This window comes from Nansenia antarctica (genome assembly GCF_963989245.1).
Source record: "Nansenia antarctica genome assembly, chromosome: 19".
NCBI classification, from domain to species: Eukaryota; Metazoa; Chordata; class Actinopteri; order Argentiniformes; family Microstomatidae; genus Nansenia; species Nansenia antarctica.
The window spans coordinates 20,101,770-20,114,269 of NC_137692.1; the positions used below are offsets into that span (position 1 = coordinate 20,101,770).

The 12,500-nt window shown below is 43.4% G+C and overlaps 3 protein-coding genes across 7 annotated transcripts in view; 2 read left to right on the forward strand and 1 right to left on the reverse strand.

The window, feature by feature from the left end:
• The window catches only part of thumpd2 (THUMP domain containing 2), a gene marked incomplete at both ends in the record, with an annotated part of 7,052 nt that extends 6,274 nt beyond the window's left edge, over positions 1 to 778 (forward strand). The window contains 2 exons of the mRNA XM_080549029.1: positions 1 to 11; positions 505 to 778. The exon at positions 1 to 11 is cut by the window's left edge and continues 110 nt beyond it. Of these exons, the coding sequence (XP_080405155.1) occupies positions 1 to 11; positions 505 to 778 (285 nt within the window). The remainder of the gene's footprint in view (positions 12 to 504) is intronic.
• A 2,671-nt stretch (positions 779 to 3,449) lies between these two features.
• Positions 3,450 to 7,194, reverse strand: tmem178a (transmembrane protein 178a; the record flags this gene model as incomplete). Its single annotated transcript, XM_080549030.1, has 4 exons — positions 3,450 to 3,694; positions 3,830 to 3,967; positions 4,764 to 4,877; positions 6,789 to 7,194. 4 exons carry the CDS (start codon positions 7,192 to 7,194, stop codon positions 3,450 to 3,452), a joined length of 903 nt encoding a protein of 300 aa, XP_080405156.1.
• A 2,537-nt stretch (positions 7,195 to 9,731) lies between these two features.
• Positions 9,732 to 12,500, forward strand: part of LOC308173796 (mitogen-activated protein kinase kinase kinase kinase 3-like) — a 56,249-nt gene continuing 53,480 nt past the window's right edge. For all 5 annotated transcript variants that reach the window (XM_080548849.1, XM_080548851.1, XM_080548850.1 and 2 more), the window contains exon 1: positions 9,732 to 9,881. In XM_080548849.1, the coding sequence (XP_080404975.1) occupies positions 9,786 to 9,881 (96 nt within the window). In that variant the 5' untranslated portion in view covers positions 9,732 to 9,785. The remainder of the gene's footprint in view (positions 9,882 to 12,500) is intronic.

Below are 12,500 nucleotides of genomic sequence, written 5' to 3' on the forward strand. Positions count from 1 at the left end.
GAGATGGAGAGGTGAGTCTTTACGGTACATTTTCGTTTGCGTATCGGGGCACTGCTGTAAATGACACTTTGGTCTCAGTCAGGTCTCCCGCCAAGATAACGGTGAAATAAATGTAATTAAATAAAACCTAGTGTGTGAGTGCGTGTGCGCTTGTACATTTTACATTTTTGGCATTTAGCAGACGCCTTATTCCAAAGCGACTTACAATCAATACATTTGAATACTAAGCATGTGAATCATCAGTCCACCAGTCATAGCAGGAAGAGTAATCCAGCTCAGGCCCGGGACCATTGATAGGAGAAGGTTTTTCTATCACCTTCTTCTAAAACCGAATATATTTTTTTTCTTCTTTTTTTTTTTTTACACTGGAGAAACAGAGAAACAGTACAAGGGGGGCAATAGAAGTTTCTAGGGACACAGTAGAGGGGAAAGCGGGTGTCTTTAGGAGACGTAGTGCTGAGGGCTTGTGCGTCGTGTTTTCTAACGTGTGTGTTATGTTTTCAGAGTTCTCAGAATAGGTGGGACGCTGGTTCTGCTGCTCAGTCCCCAGCTGTCCTGCGTGCTGAAGAGAAGTCTGACCCCAGGCCCGGCGCCCTCACACACACAGGGAGAGGAGACCCTGGGTGGGTCAGGAAGCACCAGGGCTCCCTCTCCCTCTGTGACCTCCAGCCTCCTCCCTTCCCTGCAGGCCCTGGCCAAGCACAGAGTGAGTCTGGGGGCGATAGACGGCGTGATCCACAAGTTTGTCAAGATACAGGCTGTTACTGTACCGCCCTGACGACAGACTGCAGTGGACAAGACCGGACACAAACAAACACACACACACGGGTGACCTGGGGTGGTCCAGTGGTCTAGCACCGCGGTCTACAGTGCACACATATGCCCATGTTGGCATGGGTTCGAATCCGGCCCCATGCCCTGCTGACATGCCCTCTCTCCCTTCTTCTCCTCACTTTCCTGTCTGTCTTCACTATCTGTCCAATAAAATGAAAAGAAAATATGAGTGGGACTGCCCCACTCAGAAAAATAACTTAAAAAAAAAAAAAACACAGACAGACATACGCACACTCACGCACACACACTCATACACAAGTCACGTCAGACAGAGCCGGCTCCATGAGCGTGGACTCCATCCAGTGTGTGGGAGGCATTTAGCTGTCAGAAGTGGTTTGTGTTGAAGCAACGCAGCGGGCAGCAATGACGCTGACTGACAGGTCCGCTATCACCTCTGACGTGATGCTAGACCTCTACCATTCACACCAGAACTTCAGCACGCCATCAAAGCGGCTCGATTGGAATTTGGACTTTGACCAACATATACTGCTTAGGTAAAAAATAAAATAATTTAAAGTATTTTTTTCTGAGTGGGGCAGTCCCACTCATATTTTTCATTTTTATTTGACAGATATAGTAGAGATTTAGACAGGAAGGATGGGTGAGAGAGAGAGGAGGGATGACATGCAGGATATGTCCCCGGCCGGAATCGAACCGGGGACCCTGCGGTTACATGGTCAACCCGCTACGCCACCTAAGCGCCCCCTGCTTAGGTCATTGTGTCACTAATCGTTTGCCCAAAAAAAAGGCATGTATGTACATACAACTTTATTTTGGTAATGATTTTTATTTGTATATTTGTAATGTATTTTATATCGCTGTGCTGGTCTCTTGACAGGTGGTCAATGCAAAGATGAATTTGTTTTTTTTATATTGACCTACCTGTATAAATAAAGATTACATATTTAAATCATTCATTTTCACTGTCTTTTTCCATTGAGAACTTATCAAACATGGAATTCCAGAGGTCCAGTTTCAGGACAAATTGTGTGAAACTGCTGTTTTCCCATTGCAAAATGGAACCACATAACCCTCACAGGCCACAAATATCCCCTGTCTGTGACTAGAACAGATGTCAATAGGCAACAATCGAGTGATAGATAGATAAGATCACAGTATACATCCACTGAGATTAAAGACAGATATCGGTCCACAGGATTTTAGGGGTCATATCCATTAATAGAGTAGAGAAAATCACAGGAAGAGAGATGGGGAGACCTGGAGTGATGAGGCAAGTATCCATCGATAAAAGTAGTGAAAAGGTTGACTTGGTGTTTAGCAAGGTATCCACAAGAATATAGTCAGTATCCGTTGATAATAACATATCAACAGTAGGACATCCTCAGAGCATTGGTTAGATATCATAGTAAACAGCCACTGATAATCATAGAGGACATATTCAGATAGATGTAGTTCCACGTGGGTTTATGTCTTATACTCCCGTCTCTTTAAGATGTCATTAGTGGTGCGTTCTATTAAAGACCTGTTCCTTTCTAGGATGGTATCTACAATATACAATATATCGGTCAAGTTGGAATGGCACATCAATGCCTCGTGTCTTGTCTATGGTATGAATATTATTGAAACTCAATTCTGAACATACACAGAAAAATATTAATGTCAGACAGTCAGTGAGCTTCAGAAACACAACATTAGCGACTTCATGTCCTGGGTCAGGCAGACAGGGATGCATTCCTTAAAGGTGTGTCAGAAACGGTAGAGGACGGGCTGCATTCGGGCATGGGTGTCGGGCTTGGTCTTGCCCCGCTGCTGGCTCAGGGTTGAAGTACTGTATCAGACCCAGTTAAAAGGTGTATCAAGGTCTTGGTCTTACCCACTTGCGACCAAGCTTTCCTAGTTCAGAAAAACCTGGGGAAATGCTTTACACAAGGGGTGCAAACCCATTTGTAATGACTGACACACAACATGTGAAACCAATCAATCAATTGCTTGGACAGAGTTCCAAAAAAACAGAATTCCGTTTTTCCTTCATTGTTTTCTTCTATTTTCCTTCAATGTTGCAAGCTAGCATAGGCAACAACTCTCTGCAAAGTAGTCCTACCCAGTTGGAAAAAGATAACATACATAACAACAACAAAGCAACTATTTCTACAGGCATGTGGGGAACGGGTTCTCGGAATGTAACATCCAATTAAATCGCGAGCACATTCTCCCATCGCTCCGTCCGGTTCAATCCAAGCCAGAGCAGCTAATCAAAAAATTCTCCAGCCAGACCTCCTAGAAATCATGAGAACAATGTGATTTCGGAGGTATATTATGGATATGCGAGATTAGTGTTGCCCCAAGGGGCCTTTCTACAGTTCACATCCAATGAATGGTCTGTACTGTAAAAGACACAATACATTGTGTATCAGACACAGTAAGGAAGGGCTGCATCAGGCATGGGTGTTGGGTAGGCTTGGTCTTGCCCCCGTGGGGCCTTGCTACATCTGAGGGTTGAATGACTGTATCAGGTCCAGTGAAAGTCAAGGTATGTTGGAACACCTCAGGGCTGCGTGTCAGGCTTGGTCTTGCTGCGCTGGGCCTTGCTGCTGCGTCTGAGGATTGAATGAACTGTATCAGGTCCAGCAAAAGTCAAGGTATGGTTGGACACCTCACGGCTGCGTGTCAGGCTTGGTCTTGCTGCGCTGGGCCTTGCTGTTGCGTGTGAGGATTGGGAAGGTGGTGCAGAGACACCCGGAGGCCACAGTGAGCCCCAGGCTGAACCAGGCGCAGAAGCTGGACCAGCTGTAGCCGTGCTCCACGTCCCCCGGCAGCCCGTAGATGAAGGGAGGAACTCTGTTCAGGTCGTAAGAGACGTTGGCTGCGTAGGTGCACAGGGAGATGGTGCAGAAGATGCCTGAAGAGAGGGGGAGAGAGGAGGAGGAGAGGAAGGGTCAAAATTCGAAAGGGTCTGTGTAATAAAGAGTGTTTTTGTGGTGTGTGTGTGTGTGTGTGTGTGTGTGTGTGTGTGTGTGTGCATTATAGACAGTACCTGACATGAGGAAGAGCAGTCCAGAGACGTGCTGGGTGAGACTGTGTTCCCAGACGAAGCTGACGGATGCTACGATGCAGCCGCACAACAGAACAGCTGCCGCCATTCCCAGAAACCCTGCGGTGATCCTCCGCAGGTCTGACGCGAAGAAGAGAGGGAGGAAGATCGTATATGTCAGAGAGATACTGTACATTCTGTTTGAGAGGATAAACTTGTGCTTAGCACAATGCAGATTTGGGGCTCAAGGATCACTTTGGGCCAATTCTCTGGTCATGTTCTAGAATACTCAAGCATACATGGTGAATCTCCATCGAAAGTGTTATTTAGTCTGGGAACGGCTTCATTTCGTGAAATATAAGGTTCTATCTCCATTTTTTGTCAAAATTTAGTTTTTGACATAATCTGATCCATTAGGTGTTTATTAATGCCTGTGTGGTGTTATTTTTAAAATGTTGACATGTTTGAGTTAGTAATTCATAAAATACAAAGGTTCCATCTCACAAAACATAATGGAATGTAGAAACTTTGACGCTCAATATCTCTGAACTGCCCTAAACGGAGATAGAACCTTCTCATTCTAAACGGAGATAGAACCTTATCATTCTAAACGGAGATAGAACCTTCTCATTCTAAACAGAGATAGAACCTTATCATTCTAAACGGAGATAGAACCTTATCATTCTAAGCTCACGATTTGTGTCACCAAACCTGCCCTTCCTTCGTGAGCAGCTGTGTGGAATGCTAGGTGATATGTAGATCAGCCTCTGCAGCAGTGCCTTGCCCAGACCTACTCTCTCCAACAAGCACACAAGCAGTTTCTTCTCTCTGCGACATTTCTCTTCATCAGCTAAATGGAATTCATGTATATTAATGTGCGAGTGTGTGAGAGAGAGGGGAAATGTGTGTGTGTGTGTGTGTGTGTGTGTGTTCTTACGTAAGAGGTGCCACTCGTCCTGCTGGATGGTGCGGGTCAGGTTGAGAGGGATGTTGCGGAGTCTAATTGGCTGGGAGAAATGGTACTTGATGGTGGTGCATCGTCGAGCTATACCTACAGAGGCAGACAGACAGAGAACGACAGGAGGGTGAATCCTAAGTCGGATGCTTGGGACTGTTTTTTTTGGACCATGTTTTATTTATGTTTTGCATTTTCGATGTTTTACATAGGTAGGCAGGGGTTATGGTTAAGTTAAGGGTTAGGGTTAGATTTGGGTTAGGGTTAGGGTTAAGGATAGGGTTGTGCCAATAATCCCACTTAGCATTTACCTAAATAGGAGTCAACACAGGAAGTAGCAAGATATCTTTGTAACTGGATGGGGCGATGGGAGAATGGGCTCGCAATTTAATTGGATGTTACATTCCAAGAACCCTTTCTCCACATGCCTGTAGAATAGTTGCATGGATGGATGGATGTATACATATTAGAATAAGGAAAACAAAGTATACAGGAGATATATCTTATGTGAATATTTAAACAAAGCTGGTTCTATACAGCTTTGTTTAGACATCTGTGAAATCTGTGTAGACACTGTTTTGTGTAGACAGCTCTGTAGGCTACATCAAGTGTGTTTAATGTGTTTTTTTTATACTCTCCTGTTGATCTTTTTCTATTCAGGACCTAGTCCAAAGAATGTACTTAGAATTCAGACCACAGCCGTAACGTGTGGATAGACTTCATAATAGGCCAGCTCTGCAGGGGAGAAAACGATTCTTATATTGGCCACAAGGTGGCAGACGTTAAACATCGTCAAATCTACGGAATTGAGTTGAACGCCAAATATCGGGATATTCCTTCCTGACAAAATAGTCTATCGTTGTTGTAACTGGGTCATTTTGAAGCGATGTCATTCTTACTCTCTTGTCTTGGAGACACTTCTAGGATCTTTAGGGAGAGTTTGGTTGTGTCAACTGTGACTTTTCCCCTTCACACAGTTCCAAATAGGCTGCATTTACCATTGTGAAACCACTACAGCCTATTAACCCAAGGGGGCTTATATGGCCAATCCGATCCTGTGACAGGACATACAACAACAACTCCTGTCACTGACATCAGTGCATTTTATGCACATAATGCTCTAGGGATTTGGGTCCCTATGGGTCCCTATGAGTCCCTATGAGTCCCTATGAGTCCCCAAAATGAAGTCACGGTCTCCTGCAAATTATATTAGGCCTACATATATACAATTATATTACATAAAATAATGTATGCTATGCATGCTGTGCTGAACACCCAGCATGCCTTATTGCCTGGGGTGTAGGGTGCGTGCATGGAACGTGCATGGAATGGAAATGGTTTATCCCTTTATCAGTTTTAGCCAAGTGAATAATTGATAGATCTGATTGAAGACAAAAAACAAAGATGACATATTTGAGGTGCACTTATTTGACTTATTTTCCCTGTCCGCAATTCTTCTAGTCGTGTTACTCCAATGTAGTAATTGATTAGAGGTCTATGCAATGCATGTTGGCTATGCAGGAGTGGCTTACATGTCACAAGTCATTTAGCAGACGCTTTTTATCTAAAGCTATTTACAATAAGTAGGCAACATTTTGACCAGCTGTAGCCAGACAGACAGTGAATCAACTATCTGTTATATTCTCTCTCTGATGTTAAAAAGGTAAAGTGTAAGATATTGTAGGCTAAACAACAGAGACATCGGAATATGCAAACGTAGGCTATATCTAAATTATTTAATGCATGGAAGTAATAACTAACCCTTGTCTTGCGTAGGATGCATACCTCCTCGAGGTATGCGGTTGATTTATATTACCGCACTTGACCCCGGGGTCAAGTTGCACAGTTTCTTAGTTACATACCCAGCCATCACCTTGTCTTCTTGAGATGTGTTAAGATGTCTTAATTAACCAAAATAAGAAATGTCTGTGTCTGTCAAGATGTCTTAAGTCAAGACGTCTCGAGACAACAAGGTGATGGATGGCTGGGTATGTAGCCCAGTCTTACCCTTTGCGATGAGGCTGTCTATGTCCCGGTCCTTCCCCAGGTGGTAACACTTCCTCCACAGTCCAGAGTACGTGGAGAAGAGAGGGCGCCCGCACTCCGTCTCCAGGATGCCCATGCCCAAGATCGACCTCCAGTTCTCCAGGAGTTCCTCCTCTTTGCTCCCGACGTGGATGGCCCGGAGCAGCGCCTGGTTGCTCCGATGCTTGTCCATCAGGGGCAGGTGGTAGATGGGCATGAGACGGTTCTTCTGATCGTTGGAGTCCGGCCCTCTCTGATCACAGTTCTGCCTGTGCTGTCTAGTGTCCGTCTGGTACCAGTGGTCGGTCAGGATGGCGGTGATCAGGAGCGCCAGGGACGCCAGGCTCATAGACAGACTGACGGCCGTCACCAAGGTCTGCCTCTCCATCCTCCTGCGGTCATTAACACTAGACCAGCCGTGCCTTTTTTTACCTACTAAAAGAGCTTGCCTTCCTACACAGAAAAACGGCAAAATATATTTATACTAGCTAAATCCTGGTGTGATTTTGAAAATGTAAGGATACTGGGGTGGTAGGAAAAGTCATGAAAGGAGGGTCCTGAAATTTGATAGAGTGTAAAGATAGAACATTTTTCTTTACTCACATGGCTCTTCTAGTGTTAACGGTCATTAACGGTCATTAACGGTCGTTAACGGTCATAAACAGTCGGTCAGGAGAGAGGCATCGGTGATCGGTCACTGCGTCCATGCACGAGCCTACCTACACCCCCCGGTAACAACACGGGCTTGGGCAATGCATGATGCCTCTGAGAGCGCAGATGAAGATGGAAAATACCCCCGTCGGTCGGTTGGTTGCAGGCTGTGCAAATATGCAAAATAAAAACCCGACCCTTTGCCTCTGTGCTCTCCCTCTTTGACGACTCACTGGATCCTAGTATGTTTGATAAGTATCCGATCAGATGATGGCTTCTGTAATAATCCCGTGCGTGTGGAGGTTCTCCGTGTTGCAGCGCTTTCTGGTCTCACTGGGCAGGCGAGGAAATGTCAACGCTGTCATGCTGATTCTGTCAGGGCTGAATCGTGACAAGTCATTATGAATAAAAGTCACAGTGCCATAATACAAATTATCATATTAATAATCGTATACTAAATAATAAATGTATAGCATTTTAGCAGCAAGAATATTGTTTACTTATGTTATTTATTATGAAGACATTGGCATCCATGAGGATAATAAAGACATGCAAAGTGTAAGTCCCATTATGAATAAAAGTCACAGTGCCATACAAAATGATCATATTATTAATAATCGTATGAATAATAAATAGCATTTTTAGCAGCAACAATATTGTTTACTTGTTTTATTTATTATGAAGACATTATTGGCATCCATGAGGATAAAGACATGCAAAGTGTAGCCTATTTTGTATTTTGACCAGCTGTAGCCAGACAGTGAATCAACTAACTGTTATATTCTCTCTCTGATGTTAAAAAGGTAAAGTGTAAGATATTGTAAACAACAGAGACATCGGAATATGGAAACGTAGGCTATATCTAAATTATTTAATGGAAGTAATAACTAACCCTTGTCTAGGATGCATAATTCCTCGAGGTATGCGGTTTATTTATATTACCTGCATATGACGGATGGGCCAAGATGAGATCCTCAAGTTCTAAGGACAACACAAATTATTAAATGTCTCAGGCAGGGGTAGGCTACCTCATCCAGTGTGATTCCAAACCCTAACCCCGATTAAGTATCGGACAGCAACAACAGACCACCTAACCATAGATATGTCAGCTAACCCCTAACCCTAACCCTAACCCACACTGGATGAGACTTTTTAAAAGACCACCTTGGCCCTAATTGACACCATCAAGAAAAAAAACTGAGCTCAACCAATCTGAGCTGTAGCCTACTGGGCTGGCTAGGTTATGCATCCACCATAGTTGTTGAGACAGTGCAAAGGACATGGTGAAATTAAAATAAAAAATACAATCAGGTCAGTCCTGTAGTGTGTAAAGCCTCCTATATGGTTCATAGCTCAAGCTACAAGGTTCAGCCCTCAGGCAGGCGGTTCAGGACCATGTCCGCAAGGACAAATAGACTGAAGCTCAGCTTCTACCCTAGGGCCATTCAGGCCCTGAACACAGCAAAGACCTAGGTTCTAGGCCCTGGACAATCTAGACAATTTGATGGCAGCTACTAGATTGTAATCAAGTGCAATACTGAAATACAACTGTGAACATTTCAAACCTGCAAACTGCGACACTTTAAATGAATGTGCAATAACACTATGTGCAATATGACAACCCTCGTGTACATAAGGTTCAGAGATAGGAAATGTTACGATATTTATAGCATAGAGTACAGCACAGTGTTTTATTGTATAGTATAGTAGTATAGTATAGTAGATAGTGTACATAGCCTTTATTTATGTAAACCAGCTCTTTTCCCTTTTTTATTTTACCCTTGGCCCTCTTGTTTTTAGTATTTTTTTCCTAGCACCAGGGGAGCCCCCCCCCTCCTAAATTTCGTTGTATGGTACCTGTACTGTATTAATGACAATAAAGACCATTCATTCATTCATAATGTTAGTCAGTCATTTGGGTTATACCTTGTTGGGCCTGTAGTGTATTGTTGTAGCAAGGCAATAGGCCTATTTTGGAGATTATTGCGAATGCAATAGTTCACTCATTCTTTATCTCACTTTGAGGTATGTTGTATTGTCTATCTGCCACTGCTGTGGGGCTGTGCTGTGCACTAAAGACTTTCTCCTCCACACAGCATCTTGCTTTGCTTTCCTTTCTATGGAGATTGACGTCCCCTGGTTGTGCGCATGCTCATTGGTGGCGCAGTGGAGGCCATGTTGAAGCTCCTAGTGGAGGCTGGCTGTGATTTTCTGACGCTGTATGTTTTTACCTTAGTTTTCTCCCATTTTTGGCCTGGTCGCTGATTTCTAGGTGTTACGCTCAACCCATACTTTTTGGAAACCATACCATCGGAGTTCTCCAAAATCATGAATTCCAGTGTCGACCTATCCAGGCGCAATCCGCAGGAGGATTTCGAGCTAATTCAGCGGATAGGCAGCGGCACTTACGGAGATGTCTACAAGGTAAATGCACCAGCAACATTGGGGCATAACATTAGCCCTGTCATGCACTTTTGTTGAACAACATTATAACCCAAACAACAACAACAACAATAAACACGCGCGTCAACAACATAGACGCACTTGGGCGCACAAAAGAGTCGCGCGTAATTTAGAGTTAATACATAGATCTTGCTTGAAGTGGTGGTGAATTGTTGCTCTTGTTTTTGGAGAAGACAGCTTGGCCACTACATATCAGGCTATGTTACATTGATCAGAGATAATCCCTCTGTTGTTGATAATCTGGTTATTGATAAACACAATGATCGGTCCACTGATCGCTTTGTTACAATGTTGCGATCGCTTTGTTATGCAACAATGTTGCGTGTTTTGCAACAATGTAACCGTGTTTGTGTTTAATGTTATGGTTAGAATGTCCCCGAAGGATCCACTCACTCTCTCTGGTTCCACACAGCACACAAGGCCCTAAAGCGCATACTAGGGGTGGGCTAAGGGAGAGAAAAAACAAACCGAGGAATTTTCTTAAATTAAAGTTTAATTTGATTTTAAGCCCATGCGATTACATCATCGGATGTATTTTAAGAAGCACAATGATACCGTTTTTCTTGTTTTGGAGACCTTGGAATATTATTCAGTGAGTTCGAAGTAGGTTTATGTTATGTACATGCATACGGGTATGCTAAACTGCATAAACCATTCACTCTGTTGTTTTTACGCGTCAACCACAAATACTGTGGAATTTAATTTAGGGCCTTGGCGTCTAGTTCATAGTGTGTGGGAGGTTGTTGCATTTTGCGGTTGTGGCAACAAGCAGGAAATTCATTAAACTGTAAAATGCATAAAAGAACAATTGTTTAATGTTGGAAGTGTAGCCATGTTTGACCGTAGCAGCTACAGTAGCCTAGTGCAGTGATGCATCAGGCCTAGGCTCCACTTCCACTCCGTTTATTTGGGATTATGAGAAGGAACTGGTAATAGACTTCAGAGTAATGACACGAAGCAACTCAGGCCTCAGTCATGTATTTGCTGGGTTTTTAAAATTGAGTTTTTTTTTACATAATCTGATCCATTAGGTGTTTATTAATGCCTGTGTGGTGTTATTTTTTAAATGTTGAAATTTTTGAGTTAGTAATTAAGAAAATACAAAGGTTCCATCTCACAAAACATTAAGGCCCTCGTGCCATAAAGACAGGAACTGTTTTTTTGCACTTGGTCAAAGTGAAATGCATGTGAAATGTGTGTGGCACAGCTGGGTAAGGCATAGTCCTGGAATGCATTTTTTAACTTACTTCCTGTGTGTGTGTGTGTGTGTGTGTGTGTGTGTGTGTGTGTGTGTGTGTGTGCGTGTGCGTGCGTGCGTGTGTGTGTGTGTGTGTGTGTGTATATGTGTGCGCGTGCGCGTGCGTGAGTCATTGTTTAGACTAATCCTGTATAAAGGAAGACATAGCTAATAGACATAGCTAAGCTGGATGTGTTCACAATCGCACCGTGCACAACTGTCCTCATTAAGCCATCCTGTTTGGGACAGATTGTGCACTTTTCCTCTACTTGTTTTGCTCATTAAAAATGGTTGACTTTAAAAACTCAACTTGATAAATCTCCAAATGTCACTTGTCTTTCTGTCTGTTAACACAATAATAACAAGTATAACAAAACAGATTAAATTGGATTCATTATTCTCTTTCTCTTTCGATTGTCTATAAACTGTACTGGTCTAATCTGTATCAGGCATCTAATTATTGTATATTCACAAGCGATTGCAGATTACTAACTAACACAACACAAAAAAACACATTGACTGAGTCAAGCATACCACTCAGACTAGGGGTAGTGGTGGTCTAGTAGTGGATAGTGAGTTGGACTTGTGATCGGAAGGTTGTGAGTACAAATCCCGCCTGAAACCACACCACTACTAGTGTGCCCTTGAGCAAGGCACTTAGCCCTCAGTTACTCCAGGGGGAATGTCCCTGTAATTCGTAATTGTAAATCGCTTTGGATTAAAAGCGTCTGCTAAATGGCAAAATTATTAATTATTAGACTCTGGTACAGACAGTGAAGCTACTCAAGTAGCTTAATTATGATCATCGTCCGGTGGCAAGCAGGAAGGGAGACGCTTGTTACGACTCCAGTGTTCTTCATCACTTTGAGCCATTGAGGATGATATCATCATTTGCTTGCTTACTGTGCAGATTAGAGACCACTACCATTAGGCCTGCTAGACAATCAGCAGAGAGCGAAGGAGACGACGTGTCTGGTTATGTCGGCCGCCGATCTCACCATCTCAGTAAGAGAGATGGTCTGTTTGTTGTGGGTTGTCAGTGTGCGTCAGTGTTATCAGCTGTGGTCGTTAGATAGAGATTCTGCCCTACAGACTTCATGTCACCTCTCTGTTCATGCTGTTTGTTAGATATGATAATAAAGAAGCATGCATTAGGCCTAAGTATTGCCCTCGAGCAGCAATACCTATCACACCCATCTGATCTGAATAATGAAGCAGCAATATCATACGCTGTAACCAACAAGAATGCTGTATTTTACTATTCCTGACTTGACTCACTCTTAAAACACACCACAAGCATCAACCTCAGCAGCGTGTGCGTGTGCGTGTGCGTGGTGGAACTG